The sequence below is a fragment of the Ictalurus furcatus genome, chromosome 20 (genome assembly GCF_023375685.1).
Source record: "Ictalurus furcatus strain D&B chromosome 20, Billie_1.0, whole genome shotgun sequence".
Lineage (NCBI taxonomy): Eukaryota > Metazoa > Chordata > Actinopteri > Siluriformes > Ictaluridae > Ictalurus > Ictalurus furcatus.
The window spans coordinates 7691577-7714062 of record NC_071274.1 but is presented as its reverse complement, the minus strand read 5'-3'; the positions used below and the strand labels follow the sequence as shown (position 1 = coordinate 7714062).

Genomic DNA, 22486 nt, shown 5'->3' with positions numbered 1-22486 from the left:
ATCTGATACCATCTGTCATGCACCTCTACCACTGTGACGCTAAAATTAAATCTTTAAATGTCTAGACTTTAAAATGCCATAATGAGGTTACATTCTTGAATCAGAAGATGTGCATTATTTTTGTATACCTTAATGGCTCATACAGTAGTTCTGGCTTTAATAATAGGTTTATATTAGCTAATGAGATCATTCTAAAATGTTATTGTTTCTCTAGTAACCGCTCATACAAAGAGACTTGTATGATGGACGTTCCACATAGTCTAAGACTAATAAAAAAAAAAAACATATTAAATAAACATTTTGCTTAACAAAGAAAAATATATATAGTTGACATGGTGACAGTTTTTGTTGGAAGATGTATATTTAACATTTATAGAAGGAGTCTCAAGTATTCGCACTTTGTAACAGTCATTGTGTTTTTCAGAGTTTCCCAGCACCAGAAAGTCTTCAGGATAGAGGAATTTACACTTTCTGGTTTCTCAGTAAAGTCACAAGTTTTAAAATTTTTTGAGAGAGTTTAATTTATTATCATTAATAAATGAAACATTGCAATCATTGGCAAATTGCTTTGGTATAAATGGAATAACACTGCAGACCATGTGGTTATATGAAATTAATCCACTTTTGGCCATATCACACCACCTCAGCATGGATAAGGAAAGAATAACTTCAATTGTGGTTGGGATATGTGCAAAAGAGGAACATATTTCAGTTCAGGAACACCTGTAGTTTTTAGAACTCTATACATTAGTAGAAAATGTTCATCTTGATATTCCATCTGTATGTAGTTTCTGAACCCACTTAAAAGTAAATGGAAACTTGGTCAAATAATCTGCTAATCCATTGTTAATTAAATGTTATACAGTAGTGAAAATGGAAAAAAGCACCATGCTATCATGCAAAGTGCATGTTGTCATATTTTTAAAAGAGCTGTAGAAATACAGGGCCAGTAGAGGGCAGTACATGTCCATGATGATATTCCTAGCTGGCGTATCATCATGGACGCCCAGAATCATGGAAGAATCCTTGCAATTAAATAAACTTTCATCTTGATGTTATGATAAGTGGGAGATTGCTTCTTGCAAAAGTAGTTCAGAAATTTAGCTACCTGAATCTGTTGTAAGTGTGGACGTGGAAGTGAGAATCTTGATAGACCTACATAAGGAGCAAATCTGGATTAAAAGGTTTTACTTACACCTCTGAATACCATTTATTGCTATAAGACCTCCAAAGCTAGTTTATTAATGTGGACGTGTACTGTGAAATAAATTACAGCCCTTCCCAGAAACACCTTTAAACTATGTTGCATAGGCTTGAGTTTTGGCTACCACTGGGGAAATATTGACTTACTACACATTAATATGGTAAGTTAGCCAGAAGAGGAAGCAGAGGACATCTGCACTGTGCTGAAAGCTCTCTTCTTCCAATCCTCTAAGGAGTTTACCTCAAGACTTCTCCAACAAAAAATAATTTTACCATGAAAAGTACTTTTTGGGCAATGTTAATTGGGAACATTAAATGAACGCAAATCATTCATTCTGTTTACGCACACTCACTTAAGGCAAGCATGATGTCAACATCCAAGAATGATGCATCAGGATTCAAGATAAAGGCATGTATATACCAAGCTACAATTGAATCAATCAACAGCAAAAGGCTGGAATACGGCTTTCTTCCACATAGTGAAACAGCTTCAAGTCACATACTGTCTGAGTTTATTCTGAGTCATTGGACTGTTCAAAATAAATAATCTACATTTCATGCCATTGCCTGGGCACTGCCATTAATGGTTGTAATTGGGTACCATAAATACATCCATAGCCAGGTACCCTACCATAAAACTTCCCTCACACAGCTGAAGGAAAAAGAATGCTGGCAAACATAATAAACTCATATACAGTCCCCATTGAAACTATGGGAACGACAAGGCCAAATAATTTTGCTGTAGACTGAAGACATTTGGGTTTGAGATCAAAATATGAATATGGGAAGAGAGTTTAGAATTTCAGCTTTTATTTCCTAATATTTACATGCAGATTTGTTAAATGACATAGAACATAGCACTTTTTTTATGTCAGACCACCCAATTTGTAAGTGAGTACAAATATTGGAACATGTGACTGACAGCTGTTTCTTGTTACCCAGGTGTGTCCTGTTAGATTGATTGTTTAAACAATAAATAGCTCTGAACATCTACTCTTGGTTTTAGCCTTCAGTTTTACCTGTGAAGATTGCATTTGTTGTTAAAAAGGATAAACCTACATGAAAATCAGAGAGCTGTCTATGTTAGAAAAGCAAGCCAATTTGAAGTTGAGAAAAGAGGGAAAATCAATCAGAGGCATTGGGCATAGCCAATACAACAATGTCCTGAAGAAAGAAAAAAAACAGGTGACACTGAATGGGTCAGGCAAGGAAAACAACAACGGCTGATGAAAGAAGCATTGTGAGAGCTGTGAAGAAAGACCCAAAAATAACATTTATTGACATCACCAACAACATCCATGGGGCAGGAGTGAATGTATCACAATCCATTGTTTGAAGAAGACTTTGAGAGTAGAAATATAGAGGCCATACCACAAGATGCAAACCACTCATCAGCAGTAAGAATCTGAAAGCCAGATTGGAATTTGCAAAGAAATACAGAGATGAGCAACAAAATTTCTGGAACCAAGATTAACTTCTACCAAAGTGATGAAAAAGCCAAAGTGTGGAGAAAGAAAGGATCTGCTCATAATCTAAAACATATAACCTCATCTGTGAAACATGGTGGAACAGTCTCACTAATCGTTATTGATGATGTAACTCATGATGGTAGCAGCATAATTCATTCACAGAATGAAGTCTACTGGACCATTTTGTCTGCCAGTTTACACAGGAATACATCCAAATTAATTGGGATGAACTTTATCATGCAGCAAGATAATGATCCAAAACACACTGCCAACTCAACATCGCGCTATATCAGGGGAAACAGTGGAAGATTTTAGACTGGCCAAGTCAATCACCAAACCTTAACCCAATGGAGCATGCATTTCATCTCCTGGAGAGTGAAGGGAGAAACCACCCGAAACAAAGAATAACTGAAAGAGGCTGCGTTAAACGCCTGTAAAAGAATCAAAAAAGAAGAAACAAACAGTTTGTGGATGTCAGTGAGTCACAGGTTTGATGCAGTTACTGCAAGCAAGGTATATGCAACCAAATATTAAGTGTTATTTGCTTTTACTTACTTCAAGTCATATGTTACTATACTTTTGCTTGCCTAAAAATTGGGTGGTCTGATACAAAAGGTTCTATGTTTTATGTCGTTTAACACATGTAGATAAATACCAGGAAATAAAAGCTGAAATCCTAAACTCTTGTCTCATATCCATCTTTTGAACTCAAATGCAAATTTAGTTGGTGTATAGCACAGACAAATTTATTGGCCTTGCTGTTCCAATAGTTTCAGAGGGGACTGTATTACTTGTGGCCTGAAGGATATCTAACTCCTTAAATTACTTAAACTTGCTTCTAGCTTAGACACAATATATTTAAGAGCCACTTACACAAATAAATAGTGTGGGCAACTATTAAAGCCTCAGTTCAACCTTCAATTCTCTGCCTCTAATCAACAGCTGATCTGAGTAGATGAAAAAAACATTTGGTGCTTTCTTCATGTCTGATTGCTAGAGCAGTGTGGTTGTACTTGATATGGCATGTATCTTGAGATACAATGACACTCTGCCCCAAAAGATTTCCTTCTTCCAAAAGCATGGCACCAACTGTTAGATCCTCCTTACATACCTCACTAGCTTTGACCTCCCTTCCATCTAACCTCCTAATAAAGGATTGATGTACAAGCCATAGGGTTTCCACTTTCTCATCAGAAGCATCCCTGCTGTTGTAACACCTATTGTTCTCCGCATGCTGCTCCAGGCATCCAAAGATATTGTATTTTATGCCTCCCTTGAATGCTGTGATATTTACAATAGACCAGCATTTTTTTAAAGTTCTGCTGTATACTCTATTTGTTCTCTTACTTGATGATAAGCACCTTGTGGGTGACTTCTTTGCTCCAGTGCCCATTCAACCAGGGAAATGACTGTTATCTGTTCCCAGCACATCAATTTCCTGTGGTCAAACATCAGGATACATAACACATACCCAGTACTGGCATGCTCTGAGGGGTTGTCTGACTCTGTCTCGTAATATATACTATACATAGGCAGCAGTTTACTTCAGCCTCAAAGCAATCCCTGGTTTGTGTGAATCTTTGGGGGCACCATTCTTCTGAATTTTTATGCTTTATGGGTTCTGAGATTTTTTATTTTTATTTTGGAGAGGCAGAGGTAGACAAAGTATGCAATAGGGATGAAACCTGAAAAAGAATATTTACAGATCTGTAATAGCTAGTAAAACCAAGGAGTGATCCCAGCTCTGTGTGGTTTGTTGGACATGACCATTCTACCACTGCTCCCATTTTCTACAGCCCTGTATATACGCCATCTGATGAGGCCTAAATATGACTACACTACAATAGGCCTACTTCACTTCACTTTCAGACCACATTCTCAAAAACACATATGTAATAATTTTATTTATATATATATATATATATATATATATATATATATATATATATATATATATATATATATATATAAAATTAAGATGTAATTAAACAAAATATTTTTCAAAAAATGCTTAATCGCTCATTATTAAATATTGGCACGAGGACAGAAAATTTTGGAGAAATAAAACTTTACCAAAATAATTCCAGATCACCCAAGCTCACCCTGAGCTAATAGCCAAAACCAAGCTACGTTTTTTTGGTAGCCTAATACGTTTATAAAATAAGGACTGACAATCTTAATGTAATAGTGTATTTATTGTTTAAGCAAAAAGAAAGTGATTAATTTAAACCAATTAAAGTTGATTTAAAGTAAGACGCCAGTTGACCAAACGTAGGAACGTCATAACCACGTGACCACCTCACTTTGACTTCGAAGCGTTGTGTCGTACAGCATTGCCTCCGAAGTTTAGAAACACTATTTTAAGTTTGTCACTACTAGTCTGGATCAAATCTTTTCGTATGGTATTTAGTGAGAAGACGTGTTGCCGTGTATTAAGTCGGTCCTACGAAAAAAGTTGAAGAACAAGGCCAGAAACAGAGCTGAACTGGAGAAAGGCTTCCAATCGGATTACTCCAGCATCGAGAGTTACCAGGCCATGATGGCCACAGAGGAGCTGTATGAAGTAAGTCCTGATCAAATAACAGCCACTGTAGCGATTCATGCACTGCCAATCTTTATCGTTATCACCGTTAATGCACTGTGTTGTAGTGAGCTGGGCAGCTAGCTGTATAACAAGCGATAGATCTTGCAGTAAATGGGTGGCTTGCTAGCCGTGGCTAGTTGTTTTGTAGCTCCTACACGTTGCTTCCTGAGTACCTGTATTATTTATTGTTGTTGCTGTTGTATTATGATGGAGATGTATGTGTCATTAAGCATGCTCTAAGCTTTTAATTTTCAAGTAAAAATGTGTTGGAATAAGATAGCTACAGCACTTAACGTGGAAGGTTTCCCTGGTGACCGAAAATACTTCTCTGTACGTCCCTCTTTGTTTTCTTTTTTTTTCTCTCCCTCTGACCAGGATGGCTCTCCTACTTTTTGCTTCCTAATGGACATGTTTATGTAATATCAGTATCGTAGCCAATTATATCCCAGTACACTTTAGTCTACTGAGATGTATTTGAGGTAGTGTTTGTATGCATATAGTTTTTGACTTCTGTAGCTTACAGTATGGTGTAAAATTAGATTGTGTCCTCATTAAGGCTGTGAAAACAAAAGGCTTTGAATGGAAACAAGCAAAATATTTATAAGTTTTCAAGATTCGCTTTTGGTTATGTACTGGTTGAATCTGGCTTTCTAAAAATACTAAAAAACAACAACATTTAGCTAAGTAACTCTTCTGCTGTTTGATGTAAGAAAAAGGACTCGAAATAAATCCACATCATTTGTCCACATCTTTATTTAACACGTTTTAAAATCATGTATGTAAAAAAAATTAAAAAAAAAATCAACTAACTAAATGTGTCCTAAAAGTGATATTAGGCTACATGTAATAAGGAAATTCTCATGTTTTTTTTTTTTTTTAAAAAAACTGTACATCTTGAGTGATAATCTGTTGAGCGCATAGTTAGTTTCCTGTTGCGCAATGGACCATCCCAGCACATTTCTAGTAGTGGGACAGGGTCCTCATCTCTTCATTGCTCACTAAGTAATATGTTTGTTTCAGCTGGTTAATAGATTTACTGTTAAATGGCTGATTAACCAAAAGTTAATTAAGCATGTTTTAATGTAGTAAGCTCTCCGTTTGCAACTGCGACCTCACATTAACTAAAAAGTAAGCAAATGAATTTACCATTACCTCAGGATGGAAGCTTGCTTAGTTTAATTAAAATACTTCTCTGGGATAAATTTGACACTTCAAGAACCTTATATATCAAAATCATTCTTTTTAGATGCATACTTTGATTTATTTAGATTATTGTTGTTAAATAGATGTGAAAACTACAGGTATGGGTCAGGCTTCTGACATCCACTATTGTATTGCCACAATGACTTCTGGGACTTCAAGCAGGTTTGGTGCGCTCAGTTCTGCATCCGATGCTGCCTCGAAATCAAGAACACATCCGGGTAATTTCATGCATCCCCGGTACTTACTGTTGAACACATATTGGACAACATAGGTGCTGTAATGCCAAAAAAACACACACAAGAAACCCCACTCTCTTTAGTGACTGTAGATTGTTACTAGGATGCCATTGGGGATTTGGCATAATTGTGAGACTCACTCTTGTGTGAATATCAGTGGCATTTGTCCCCTTGAGTAATGAACATGAGCTGTAAGAGAGGAATACTTCTCACTTTCTTAGAATAACAATATAAAAATTTTACAGTAGCTACTTTTATAGTTGTATAACAAGTTGCTTTAAATTGACTAAGAGTTACATTCACGTAACATGTCAGAGTTTGTTTCTATGTTGTCTAAAATTACAAGAGAGAACTTAATAGTTCAGATGCAATAAACTCGATTCTCTGCGGCAGAAAAGTAAACTTCCACTGTGTAGTGATGTAGCAAGCTACAGTGTTTATGGTAACATTACAGCAAGTGTATGGAGCCGTGAACATGACCTGTCATTCATCTCTCCAGGTAGGGATAAATTTCCTCTCCATTTTTATTTTCATAACCTGTGTTAGTGGTCCTTTTTTGTTTTTTAAGTTCGATGTTTTACCAGGTGCTTGGCCTGGTTGCGGAGGCTTGAGAAACATTGCTTTTGTAGAAAATGAGAAATACACATTTGGCTGCTGTTGCCTGAGGTAAAGTCGAATCGAATTCTGTTTGGTCAAGCTTATTTCTAAGCAACTGTTTGTTTAAACCTGCACTTTCCTTTTTTCTGCTGTAAACGGCAGCCTATTCGCTCAAGCTTATATTCAGAAGCGGAAGAACCTGAATTTGGTTATAACTGTGTAACAGTAAAAATCAGTAGGGATGAATAGTTGAATGCCATCTAACTTTGACTCTCTTACAATGAATTAGAGAACAATTCAACACCTTTCCTGTTCACCAAGAGAAGAGCTAAAATCTTACTATCGTTTGCTTTGGTACACTCTCATGCTCGTGCTCTCTCGCTCTTCTGATTGGCTGTGGCTTCTGCCTGTCACTACGTAGCCGGACTTCTTTCGTGTCTTGTGCTGCATTCGTCTCGAAAGTGGAAGGTCAGACCTCTGAATTATGTCAAATTCAATCATTGTGCATTTGACCTAAAGTATATTTACCTCCTCAACACTGATCTGTATAGGCAGTGTTATAGATTTAATAAGCCAGTGGTTCCCAAACTTTTCCAGGGCAAGGCCCCCCAAATGGCATTAACATTTGACCGAGGCCCCCCTTTTGCAAGATGTCTTTAAAACACATTAAAAATACAGACTTCTGAATATATCCCCCCCCCCCCTTTTTTAATTAATAATTACATCTTACATCTTTACATTACATTACATTAGGAATTGATTGTGTGTGTGTGGTTGTCTGAGAGTGAGAATTTATTTTTCACACCAAATTGTCGAGGCCCCCCGGGCGCCCCCTGGCGGCCCCCCTTTGAAAACCACTGTAATAAGCGACTATGTCTGTATGTTGATTGATCTAAAGCAAAAAATTGTGTATATAAAGTATAACTCATTTAAAGTTAAAATGTTCTACTTTGTTTAGTGTTGATGTTCTGAGCAGCCATGTTGATTTGAAGTTACTTGCTGAACTCTTGGTTGAGGAGACTGTCCTGAGTTTATGAGTACGAATGCCAGGTTATGGAGGTTTTACTTTTTCTTGAGTTATATACATTTTAGTCGATTGCTGCATTAAGTTCAGGCATGATAATGTTTGATGTTTCTGAGCTTGGCCTATGGTGCAGGCATTTAAATTTGCTAATGCAGGATTATCACTTGACTGCCAGCAGCTCAAGACCATCTCTCTTCCCCCCTCCTCCCCCACTTACCCAATACATCCTTTGTACCATTAGTACCATCTTCGAAATAAGTTCACAGTAAAGCATGAATAACATGTATGCCAAAAATTCCATCTAGCTTAAACGAACAATACAGCTCAAAATGCATTGTGATGCATGGGTAAATGTGGCACACAGACATGCTAGCTCACACTCCCATGAGCTAACGATGTGTTGTGTCTCTTCAGTGCTATGCATCAGGCGGATGCTGATTGGATGGTGGAGAGGTGTCTGTGTAGGCAGAATCGGTTTGATGAGACGTGGTGATATTTGTTCTGTGCGAGTTTTTCCAATGTTTAATTTTTACTTCACACACAGCAATATGATCACGTTACTATAGATTTATTTACTATAGATTTTATTTACAGAAATCTACAATCATAATATTGTGTTAATATAAATATATTATAGAAAGTGTGAGGCTCTATAAACAGCTGCAGTTCGTTATAATGACTTGTTTAATCCTGCAGGATTGTACACTTTCCTTTTTTTTTTTCTCCAGATTCCCAGTGAACACACAGTGTAGGTGAAGTGTAAACCACCAGTCGAGCAAGTCAGTACAAATAAAAACTAAAGCATCTGTCATTCCGTAGTTGATAGAATTGTGGATTTGAACACTAGTCAGCTTGAAGTGTGTCAATATAAGAGCCACTTGCTCTACTGAATAAACACTAAAGAAATGCTTTCAGTGAAAACTTTATTATATGGCCCCATCATGTTTGTTCATTGTGAAAAGCAATAGCTTATTTAGCACACATGAATAGCAGTAGCATATAAATAGTATAAGTAGCATTGATGGGTGCTTTTCTGTCCTTACTGTTCATATTGTAGAGAGACGTTTTCACCCTAGCTGTTTACTGTTTCACTCTGTATCTGATGTATTTTGAGTAAGGCCTAATGTTTATCTTGGTACTCTTTTAGCCAGCAACTTCAGTGGTTTCCATCTATCATTACAGTCTTTATTCTCGATATGTAGATGGAGTAGCACAGCCAAGGCAACAGTGAATTAGAGAGTAGCAGCATCCCTCAGGGTTCCTATCTGTCTGCTAAATCGGTATAAGGTTGAATTTGGAGACACTATGGCATAGTTGAATAATGAAGAATGAATGATAAAATTTACTGATGATTTAAATAATAATGTACAAACGAATAATGTTCACCTGTTTAGGGTGAGAACATTTTAGCAGGGAAAAAAAGCTTCAGAAATATGGCCTAGTAATGCTTGATGTGAGCTATTCTGGGATGCATGTATGTCTCTGTAGAGTGGTATGAATAGTCAGAAGTGCAGACATGCTAGAATCTTAACAATCCACCAGGTTAGTAGTTTAGAACGTACCTTTGGGATGCATGAGTTTTCAAACACTGTCACTAAGGAAATTCATTAGTGTTTGTGTTTAAAAGACATTTTCATTAATGTATTACTGTGCAATTGAAGACACATCTCTGGTTTGTGTGATGTTGCATCTCTCTGTGCTGTATTGGCCCACCATTTGTATTGTGTTCATTTCTGAGGAGAGACACACCTTATAATTGGGTAAATATTAACGCTCATGTCTGTTTTTTGGAAATGCACTTCTCATAATTCTCGTTTTCTCCTAAGAGGTATACATTTATGCACGAATAAAAATATTCTTTGTGTCCTCCCTTTCTCATGCTCTGTAGGTTGAGAGAATTGTTGGCAAACGTAAAAACAAGAAAGGTAAAATGGAGTATTTGGTTCGCTGGAGGGGCTATACTTTTGAAGGAGACACTTGGGAGCCTGAATCTAATCTAATCAGCTGCATGGAGTTTATAAACGAGTTTAATCGTCAGCACAGTGAGCGGCCCGGAGACATGGCCAGTGTGCGCTCTACACGCAGGTCTCCCAGCACAGCTGTGGGTTACACCTCCATCAACAATGCACGCAAGCAGATGAACAGGCCTCAGCCTCACAACAGCAGTGCAACTGCTGCGTCTGCTCTGAGCACGCCTTCCACCAGTGTTACAAAACAACTGCAGCCACCACAGAATGCACTGGATAAGAGGGACCTGGATGCTAAAGCAGACACACAACAGCAGCCTTTTTTATCCACTCCTACCGCCAGCACGTTACGCTGTAGTATGGACCTGGTGAAGTCTGGAATCAAAATCTTAGTGCCAAAAAGCCCGATGAACAGTCGAGCTGACTCTGAACAGTCTCCCAGCGAGGCAGCACACAGTCTGGAACAGGGCGGAGAGGAGCCCGACTCTGTCCCCCCTGAAGTGGCTGTGCAGGAGAAGTCTGCAGGACATGTCCTTGTGCCTGGACAGGAGCGGGCACGCATGGGCACACGGCCCAGAACACAGGCAGCTCTGCCTCCACCTCAAGTTCCTATCACACCTGCTGCTGTCCGCACACTGAACGGGAAAGGTACGTTATGTTGGATGTGAAAGCTGTTTTTGTCTGTATTTGTATTTGTTGAGATGTTCAGCTTATTATAGAAATCATCATAAATTTAACTCGCCAAGTCATTGAACACTCTAGTGCATGTTCACCGCTGTGCTTTGTTTTCTGGGGAACTCTTCAATCTCAAATGTAGAAGCCATGACTAAATACAGACCTGCCAACCTGCATATTAACATCAGACTACTCTAATACAAGTTATCATACAATAATACACCAAAACAGCAGTCGTCCTCTTGCCCCAACAAAACTGGCAGATGAGCCAATTGACATTTGTCTGGAATACTTGACAGCTGTGCCGGTGTTTTGAACTCTCCGAGTTCAGTAGACTTGAGTTGTCCATCATCTTATACTTGTGGATGCCCCACCCGTTTCTCCCTGTCTCACATGAATAATCTTTTGACTGGTATGCTCATCTCGACTTGCTTTCAAAGTAAGTTTTGAGTTCATTCATGTGAAATAAAAAATAAAATAAATAAATATATTGTGTATATATAAAAATTCATTTTTGACCATTTTCAGTGGCATGACCAAGAGGTGGTATTTCAGCTGGAAGAAAAAGAAACATTTTGACTAAACAATCACAATTTCAGCAGCAGATCAACAGTGAAAAATGGAACCACCTCACATTTCAGTAAAGGACATTATACAAGCGATGTAGAAGGGCTAGTAAAAATGTTCTGTTATGCACTTCCCTTTAGGTGGGACAATGCATTGTTCCTCTTCAGGATTGGCAAGTCTGGGAATATTTCCCATTGGGGCTTAATAACCTCCATCGATACTCATTCATCCATTTCCATTCCTATACATGTCAATCAGCCATCTCCAGATATGTCTTTCGATCTTTATTTCCATCTAACCATCCATCAATCCCCATCCATCTCTATGTACATATCTAATGCATGTTAACCGAAGTAAATGTGTGTTGAGCTACTGTTAATACAGACTGGCATTAATATCATTTATGTCAAAGGTGCATCAACACTTATGGAGGCCTCATCAGCGAGTGGATCAGCCAGTGTACAGAATGGCACAGCAGGAGTGGCAGCTGGCTCGGGTGTAACAGGTGCAATAGGCAAAAGAAGGATTGAGGAACGCTCTGCCATTGACAAGCGCCTGCGCTTCAGCGTTCGTCAGACGGAGAGTGCTTATCGCTATAGAGACATTGTTGTGAAGAAACAGGATGGCTTCACACACATTCTGTTTTCTACCAAGACATCTGAGAACAATTCACTAAATCCTGATGTGAGTATAAACACGCTACACACAGTTGGAGAACTGCATCATAAGTGTCAAATCAGGGTGTCTGTATAACCTTAATTATATTTTCTAAGTTAATGCTGTTATTTCATCATATTTCTATCACACATGCCTACATTGAGTTTGTATGTTTTGGTAGCAAGTGCTAAGTGCTCTCTGACACCTGAATGCTGCAGGTAATGAAGGAGGTTCAGAGCGCCATGGCAACAGCGTCAGCTGACGACAGCAAGTTGGTCTTACTGAGTGCAGTTGGAAATGTGTTCTGTTTTGGCTTGGACTTCATCTACTTAATCAGACGACTTACAGATGATCGCAAAAGAGAAAGCATCAAAATGGCAGAAACCATCAGGTAAAAATTACGTTATCATAAAACAGAAATACAGAGTACAGCTAAAAGGTCTCATTTACCAACAAACATCACTGCGAAAAACAAGACAATTTTGTACAACTGCGATTTCACCAATTCAAGTAGTTTTCTGTTAAAAAAAAAACAAAAAACAAAACAGTGCAAGTTGCATTGCAAACTTTGAAAAAAGCCGCAGCATTTTTGGCTGCAACAATCACAAAAAACCTCCATGAAATCCTGTATGGACTGAGTAATATATACATGCATGCACAAATTTATTTATTTATTTATTTTTAAAGCAATTGATTGGTGGCACTAACAAGGGATCACACATGACCTAAATGAGCCTGCTAATAATATTCCATTTAATGAGGTAACAATCTAGCAGCACTTAGTGTTCTGCAAAAATTAGCCATCTATCTAGTTTGGTGTATGTGAGGTGAAGAAACATGTTGACTAAAGTTTGCTGTTCACTGAATCTGTAATTTCCCACCAGAAACACATCACGTCAAAACTGCCCATAAATGCCTGATTTAGCTCCACCCTTGCGAAGAAATTTGCAATGCAGAAATTGGTTTAAGACTAAACAGGGGTGCAGGGATTGTGGGGTCAAATACAGAGCAATACAAGGGCTCATGTTTTACATGCCTCAATGCAGTTGGTGTAGATTAAAATGCCTGTTCAAACGGAAGTGTAACTGCTGCATGCAAGCAAAAAAAAAATTAAATAATATATTATTTTATATTTTTTGAAAGATTGGTTAGTTGTCTTCATTAAGGTATTAGAAAATACATTTCAAAGATTGATAAATTGGTCTTATTCACTGCATAGCAAGGGAATAATGGCTGAATGGGAGTACCTGCACTTCAAGCACTATTGTGAACACAGAACTGATATTTAAGTTCACTATGCCAATAGTCCACCACCGCTACTGCTTATAGTCACTAGAGGAGGTTAACTGTATGTTTGTGGAAACAGGTATGTACGTAGTCTAGACAGAAGAGGAAGGATTTCTCTCCGTCATGATGAGTTGGCTTGCTGCTAGCTCAAAGCCTTGTAGAAAGACTTCTCTCTCTCTCTCTCTTATGATGCTTGTGGTCCTGTGTGAAGCTGTTACCAGAAATTTGGGGGCAGGTCTTTGGCTGAACTGTGTTGAGAGATGATGTAGGATGTATGTGAGCTTGTGTTTGACGTGACCTCTCCCTAATTCATACCCGACAGCTCTGACCGTGAATTACTATTACAGGATTTGCAGCAGCTCAGGAACATCATGTTTGAGTATTTTAATTATTTTTTTCATCCCTTGCCCCAGTGCCATTTTTCCCTTTTTAACAAATCTTGCACATTGTAAATGTAACATTGTTTTGCTACCCATTTCACAAGGAAACAGTGTCTTCAGCCGTAAGAAATAATACAGCATGATGCATTTAAAAATAGTGTAATGTTCACTATAGGGCCAAATGTATGTGGACAGCTGACCAGCACAGCCATATGTGGTTCTTCCCTAAACTGTTGCCACAAAGTTAGAAAAACACAATTGTATAGAAAGCTACAGCATACGAAGACATTAAAATATCCCTTCATCGGATCTAAGTGGCCCAAAATGTTCCAGCATGATGATGCCCCTGTGCACAAATTGAGGTCCATAAAGACATGGTTTGCCAAGGTTTGTGTGGAAGAACTCAAGTGTCCTACATTGAACCCTGGCCTCAACCCCACTGAATACCTTTGGGGTCAATTGGAACTCGTGACGGGCCTCCTCACCTGACATCAGTGTCTAACCTCTTGTGTTCTTGTGGCTGAATGAATAAATCCCCATAGCCATGCTCCAAAATCGAGTGGAAAGCCTTCCCAGAAGAGGTTATTATAACAGCAAAGGGGGGGAAAACTCAATATAAACACTCTTGATTTTGGGATAGAATGTTCAGTGGTCAGGTGTCCACATACTTGTAATGTATTTAAGAAACCAAGGTCTAATTGTTGCTTATTTGGTTTTGCACTGATGCAAGGTGACTACTTTTGGATATTTGTTGCCTCCAAACCGCATGTCGGAATCATTACACATTTTCCACAATCTCTGTCTAGACTTTGTCTATAAAAAGGGAACAAAAGTACAAGTATTTTGAGCCTAGAGTCATTAGCTAAACAATGTGGTTTGAGACAAGTATGTGATCACCCCCCACCCCCCAAATGTCTTCAAGAGCTATAACTACTTAAGTGAATTGTTACTATTTAATTGAGTTGAGTTGTAGTATTTAATTGTTAATGATCTATTCTCAGGGCATTTGTGAACACATTTCTCCAATTCAAGAAACCAATTATTGCTGCTGTAAATGGACCTGCTGTTGGGATTGGAGCCTCCATCTTGCCCCTTTGTGATGTTATCTGGGCCAATGAGAAGGCATGGTTTCAAACCCCTTACGCCATCTTTGGCCAGACACCAGATGCGTGTTCCTCTGTAACGTTTCCTCACATCATGGGGGTTGCATCGGTGAGTGTGCATACATTTTGAAGAAAAAAAAATAACTAATGCAAGATTGATTAATTCATTCTTGTCCCTTTCACTTTACTTGACATATGTGTATATAAATATCTTGCTGTATAAAGAACTGCACTTGGTTTGGAACATATCCCGACCCTTCAACTTTGGCAAATTTTCTTTGTGATTATATTTAATGGGTTAAATTAAGGTTTTTTTGCTGTTAATGTATGTACAATAATCCATAATTGTAAAGCAAAATATATATATATATTTTTTTATTTTGGCAAATTTTTTAAAAATCAAAAACTGAAAGCTCTCATATAGATTATTGTGCATGTATACAGACCCTTGACTAAGGCACTCCAAATTGAGTTGATTGTTTTGATAATCTCAAGAAATTGCCTGGAGTCCACCTGTGGCATTTTTAAATTGGTTGGACATGATTTACAAAGGCACACGCTTTGTGTGTGTGTGTATGTGTGTGTGTGTGTGTGTGTGTGTATATGTGTGTATATATATATATATATATATATATATATATATATATATATATATATATATATATATATATATATATATATACACACATACAGGTGCATCTCAGAAAATTAGAATATCGTGAAAAAGTTCATTATTTTCTGTAATTTAATTCAAAAAGTGGATCTTTCATATATTCTAGATTCATTACACATAAAGTGAAATATTTCAATCCTTTTTTTTGTTTTAATCTTGATTACGGTTTACAGTTCATGGAAATAAAAAATCCAGTATCTCAAAATATTAGAATAAAGAATTTATAATAGAGAAATGTCAACCTGAGAAGAGCTCTAATCAGCAAATTAACTCAAAACACCTGCAAAGGTTTCCTGAGCCTTTAATTAAATTCGGGGGGGAATTAATTTTTCCACGATATTCAAATTTTTTCACATTTTTTTGAGATGCACCTGTATAAGGATCCACAGTGCATGTTGGACCAACACCCAAACCATGAAGTCCAAGGAACTCTCTGTAGACTGGGCTAGAAGAGTTTTGGTCAGGGAAGTGACCAAGACACCAATGGCCACTCTAACGGAGCTTCAGAAGTCCTTTACAGAGATGTGAGAACCTGCCAGAAGGACAACTATCTCAGACATACTCCATCAGTCAGGCCATTATGGCTACAATCCCTAGCAAGAATTATGGGACCCCTACACTTGGAGGATGTTCAACCGGATTTTTTATTTCGTAACAATTAAGCAAATCACAGACATGATACAAAACAACTTTTGTTTAACAGCTGAAAATTCTGGCTTTGTGAACCATAACAAACAAATTAAATGAAATTATTTAAACGAATGGCATATTGTTTTCCAGCTCAAGTAGAGGAAAAAAGTATTGAATCACCTTGTAATTTGCATTTCTAAAACAAATACCAGCATAAGTCTAAAAATGCAAATTAGTTTGCAGTAAAAAGAGAGTGCTTACAGACCTTAACCTTGGACTTTTGAAAGGAAACATGGCCAACAAGAGAGTTGACAGTTGAAACAATGGAAAGGATTATAAAACTGCTTCAAGAAGGAAATCAAACATGGAGTGGGACAAAAGATGTTGGTTGTTCCCAGTCAGCGTCAGCTGTGTCTAAAGTACAACCCCAATTCCGAAAAATTTGGGACAGTATAGAAAATTCTAATAAAAACAAAGAGGAGTGATTATGTAAATCTACTTTGACTTGTATTTAAACAAAAAACGTATAAAGACAAGGTAATGATGTTTTACCTAATCAACTGTATAGTCTTTTTGAAGGTTAATGTTTATCTTGAAATTGATGCATGTAACATGTTCCAAAAAAGTTGGGACAGGAGCAATTTAGGACTAATAGCAATGTGACAAGTTGAAATAAGAAGGTGATGTGAAGCAGGTGAGGCAATCGTCTAATCCTAGTATAAAAGGAGCCTCCAAAAAGGCCTAGTCCTTCAAGAGCAAGGATGGGTCGGGCTCGCCAATCTGGCAACAGATGCATCAGTGAATAATCCAACTTTGGGAACAACATTCCCCAAAGACAAATCAATAGGTTTTGGGCATTTCACCTTTTACAGTGCACAATATAATTAAAAGATTCAAGGAATCCGGTCAAATCTTGTGCATAAAGGGCAAGGCCGAAAACCACTTCTGAATGCACGTGATCTCCGATCCCTCAGACGTCACTGTCTTAAAAACCGTCATGAGTCTGTAATGGAGATCCTGATATGGGCTCGAGAATACTTTGGTAAACCTTTCAGTCAACACCATTCTCTGCCGCATCCACAGATACAGGTTAAGGCTTTACTATGCAAAGCAGAAGCCAAACATCAACACTGTCCAGAAGCGCCGCCGACTTCTCTGGGCTCGGTCTCATCTGAGATGGACAGTAGCGCAGTAGAATCATGTTTTGTTGTCTAACGAGTCAACATTTCAAATAGTTTTTGGACAAAACAGCCGTCGTGTTCCCCGGGCCAAAGAGGAAGAGGACCATGGCATGGGTAACTTGCACATCTGTGAGGGCACCATTAATGCAGAAAGATATGTACACATTTTAGAGCAACATATGCTGCCATAAAGAGCAGGACATCACCAAACCACATTCTGCCTGGATTACAAGCGCATGGTTGTGTAAGCAGAGAGTGCGGGTGCTAACATGGCCTGCCTGCAGTCCTGAACTGTCTTCGATTCAGAATGTGTGGCGCGTTGTGAAGCGCAAAATAAGGCAACAAAGACCTCGTACAGTTGCGCAACTGAAGAAATCCGGGTTCCCACACGTCCTGGAAATCCTGGAAAATTAATGACCAATTTTCCAGTCCTGGAAAACACATGGAAAATGAGAGAAAACATAAATTGTCCTGGAAAAATCGTGTTGTCCTGGAAAATTATTATTTTGAACAAATCGTTTGAGAAAGTGAGTCAATGACCCATTCATGAAGACCGTTATTTGCAGCCACCTGCTGGTGGTTTTACTTTAATATTTAAAGCATCTTTACTTTTCTCTTACTATTCAAAATCGTATTTATTTTAAAACAATAAAACTCATTGTGTTATTTATACTATTGTGATATATTGTTTATTGATATTATATTAATACACACATATATATATATATATATATATATATATATATATATATATATATATATATATATATATATATATATATATAAATATATAAATATATATATAAATAAAATAAATAAATATAGAATGTGTGCTATCCAAAAAAGAAAAGACAATGAAGTACAGTGACTGAATACTGTCAGTTATAGAAAATTAGAACAATGAGGGATGTAAAAAGAGATGGTAATAACAACAATAATAAAAAGCTCAATGCAGTAAATGTTTTGGACAGATGTTTATATGTTGTTGAGTCTGTTTGGGAAAGATGCTTTTTGCAGACTATTTTAATTTTTATATACCTTTTATTTATTTTTTTGTGTCTAAAAACTTGTTTTTGCTTTGTCCATTATGGGTTATTGCGTGTAGAGTGGGGACAAAATGTCAGTTTAATCCATTTGAAATTAAATCTACAGTATAACACAATGTTTCCAAAAAAAACAGAAAGGATCTGAATACTTTTCCAAACCCAATATACATCTAGAAACCTAAAAATCATCAGGGGCTTATTGCTTTTTACGTATAATAGTTCATTTTAATAAAAGCTTTTAAGAAACTTATTTGATGGGATTTACCCGTTAAGTGCATTTCAGAAGCAAGTTAGTCTTATTAATTAATAATTAATTAATTAACTAACTAATTAATTAATCAATCAATCAATCAATCACTTAGTTTATTGAATATAAATGCAATGATTTTATCTTACATTTGTACTTTATCTATTGTTCTTTCTTGTTTAATTGTAGTATAGCCTCAGTATAGCATTTCAGTATTTACAAATATTTGTAATGGATGTAACTAGTCCCCACACAGCCAGTTAATGGTTTGTCTTGTTGGTAAACAGCAGAATTAAGTCATTATGATTTTACTTTCCATTCACTTAAAACAGTTGCACATAAAAGTATAGTCTATAAAAAGTAATCTTGTGTCATCACTTTACCCTGTACCAGTCTTTGCTGCTTTTTTTTCTTTCTTCCTTTAGAAACCCATCATACATTTTCAGTTAAGATTAAACAAACTGCTTCTCTCTTTCAGGCTAATGAGATGTTGCTGAGTGGGAGAAAGCTGACAGCCCAGGAGGCGTGTGCTAAAGGCCTGGTATCCCAAGTGCTGTGGCCAGGTACCTTCGCTCAGGAGGTCATGGCTCGCATTAGAGAGCTAGTCTCTTGTAATTCAGTTGTAAGTCATCACTTCCCTTTTTTTTTTTTTCTTTTTTTTTTCTATAATTTTTTTTTTTCTTCAGTGACATTCTGCATGCTCTCAAGTTCATATTTCATTTTAAATGCATTCCATTAGTCATGCATAACTGGCATTAAGACGCATTCTCTCCGTTCAGTTTTTAATTTTGCTAAATAATGTTGTGCGTGAAAAATAAACTTCTTTTTATTTTGCCCCGCTTTTTTCCTAAACCAGAAGAGTATTTAGTATTTTAATCTTTGTATCTTTTTTTAAAAGTTGCTGAATATTTTTGTAAACCTTCACAGTACATCTACATCCATAAGTCATATTTTTTTCCTTTTGTATTTTATTTTACTTCATTTTCATGATGCTGCTGTCCACCATGGCAACTCTGGAGGTTCTGCGGGAGTCCAAAGCGCTGGTGCGGAATGTTAACCGAGCCGCCCTGGAGCAGGCCAACGAGAGGGAGTGTGAGGCACTAAAGAGGGTGTGGGGCTCCCCACAGGGCATGGACTCCATACTGAAATACCTGCAGAAGATGAATGACTTCTGAGATAAAAAATGAACACACAAATGTATTCACTCACCATTACACAGTGGACGTCGTTCACAAGTGCCTGATGGGAAAGACAGGAGTCATGAATTTGAAATAATGGCAGTTGTAAATCTCAGTATTGACCATGTTTATACATTTACCTGTCGAAATATGTTTCCTTTCTGAGGAGAAAGATTTCAATTTCGGCTGTAAATTTGCAGAGTACTTCGGTTTTGTTTTTTTTGTTGTGTTTTTTTTTTTTTTTTTTTTTTATAAATACACAGCAACTTCCTCTGATGACACTGATGCGCAGTATGTGCTGAATCATCCAGACAGGGCCCTCAGTTCAGGTTCTATGCAGCTGATGGCTGCTGCCCCCCCCCCCCCCTCCATTTTTTGTTCATTTAGCACTCATCATCTTCTTTAAGAAACTTTAGGAAAACAATACTTTTGTTTTCTTCCTGCTGGATTTGAGAAAATATTTAAATTTTTAGCAGGTTCTGTGCTTATATTCCATCATTTTCACCGATTATCCTTGTTTCAGCACCCCGTTTCCAGCAATGTGAGAATCTCAATCCGGTAGCCAACAGTGTTAAACTTTCAACTATAAAATTAGTTTAAAAAGTTATTTATGCTTTATGAACTGTATTAAGTATTTATTGAACAATTGGATAATACTTTTCAGTGTGTTTTCCCTTTCAGTTAGTTCATTGTAAATTGAATCGCCAGGTGGTGTATTATGTTAAGAATCACTTTAATTTCTCATGACTGGTAATATTCGTTTAGCTTATTGTAGATTTTTCTACTATAAAACACTTCACTGATTTTACTTTGTCCAATCTTTTTACTGAGTTTAAAACTTTGTGTTCGTTTTAGAAGTCTAGTGTAAGCCACATCAATATATTTGATATTAACACTAATTTGTGTAGCGCTTAATTTCATGTCAGTGATCAATTCAACTACTTTTCTGCCCAGAAAATAGGAACAGTTGCACTCACAATTATTCAACCTCCCCTGAGACGAAGAATTTATAAATTTAAGCTTTTCTGAAGACTTTTACAATTTCCTGTGTATTAGTTGATTGACCTATTCAAATTGATAGTGAAAACCTATGATATACTATCCTAATATTGTCTGTACATGATTTCTGGAGGGTTTTTTTTTTTTTTTGCAGGCAAAAATGCTTGATTTTGCTGTGGCTTTTTTCCAAATATGTGATGAAACTTGCTGCACTTTTGTGCTTTGCTTTTTTTTTTTTTGTGGAAAACTACTTGCATTGGTGAAATTGCGGTGATGAAATGAGACCTTTCACCTGAACTCAAGTTCAACATGTGAATTGAAGAGGGCTTTGGCTGAATGCGCGTTGTGATGACGTCAAACGTCTTGGCCCAAATCTGCAGGAAATCTGTGGTAATTTTGAAAAACTGCAAGCTCCTCCAAATATTACAGTGCTTGCTTCATTTTGTATTAATTTCTGTGATCGCAAAATCTTGGAGGGATTATTGAAAGGATATTTTCTTAATCTAGTCGTGTCATAATATTCAATCCTCTTCAGTACTGCTGGGTTTTGAATAACTTGCTAGTCTGCAAGTCTACAGCATTGTGCTAAGATGCAATTAGGCCATTGGAAACTCTATAATGAGTCAATTTGCTTCAACTGTGATACATATGTAAATCCCACCATGCATGTTCAAACTCGGCAGCAAACGTGGCAAAGAAAAAAAAAAAAAGCCTTCACAGAAGCTAAGAGAATTAGTTATTTTATTACACCAGTATCATATCATATATATATATAGGTGCGTTGCAAAAATGTTTAATATTATGTATAATATTATTCATTTTTTTTCCATAATTTAATTCAAAAAGTGGAACTTCATTTCGTTACACAAAGTGAAATATTTCAAGCCTTTTTTATTTTAATCTGGATGATTACGGCTTACAGCTCATGGAAATCAAAAATGCAGTATCTCAAAATATTAGAATAAGGAATTTATAATACAGAAATGTCAATCTTCTGAAAAGTATGTTAATTTATGTACTCAATACTTGGTCAGGGCTTTAATCATTTTGCCAGAATTACTGCATCAATGTGGCGTGGCATGGAGGCAATCAGCCTGTGGCACTGCTGAGGTGTTATGGAAGCCCAGGTTGCTTTGATAGCGGCCTTCAGCTCATCTGTATTGTTGGGTCTGGCGTCTCTAATAGATTCTCTATGGAGTTCAGGTCAGGTGAGTTGGCCGGCCAACCAAGCACAGTAATACCACAGTTAGCAAACCAGTTACTAGTAGTTTTGGCACTGTGGGCAGGTGCCAAGTCCTGCTGGAAAAGGAAATCAGCATCTCCATAAAGCTTGTCAGCAGATAGAAACATGAAGTGATCTAAAATCTCCTGGTAGACGCTGCATTGACTCTCGACTTGAGAAAACACAATGGACCAACAGCAGCAGATGACATAGCAACCCAAATCATCACTGACTGTGGAAACTTCACACTGGACTTCAAGCAACTTGGATTCTGTGCCTCTCCACTCTTCCTCCAGACTCTGGGACCTTGATTTCCAAATGAAATGCAAAATTTACTTTCATCTTCCCCATGATTGAG

The 22486-nt window shown here is 37.2% G+C and overlaps 1 protein-coding gene across 1 annotated transcript; it reads left to right on the top strand.

The window, feature by feature from the left end:
• The first annotated feature begins 4961 nt into the window (after positions 1 to 4961).
• On the top strand, positions 4962 to 20715 carry cdyl (chromodomain protein, Y-like). Its single transcript, XM_053650985.1, has 7 exons — positions 4962 to 5235; positions 10205 to 10931; positions 11938 to 12209; positions 12401 to 12573; positions 14851 to 15061; positions 19208 to 19351; positions 19749 to 20715. The coding sequence occupies exons 1-7, from the start codon at positions 5209 to 5211 to the stop codon at positions 19902 to 19904; spliced, it is 1710 nt and encodes a 569-aa protein (XP_053506960.1). The 5' UTR covers positions 4962 to 5208; the 3' UTR covers positions 19905 to 20715.
• Positions 20716 to 22486: the final 1771 nt, after the last annotated feature.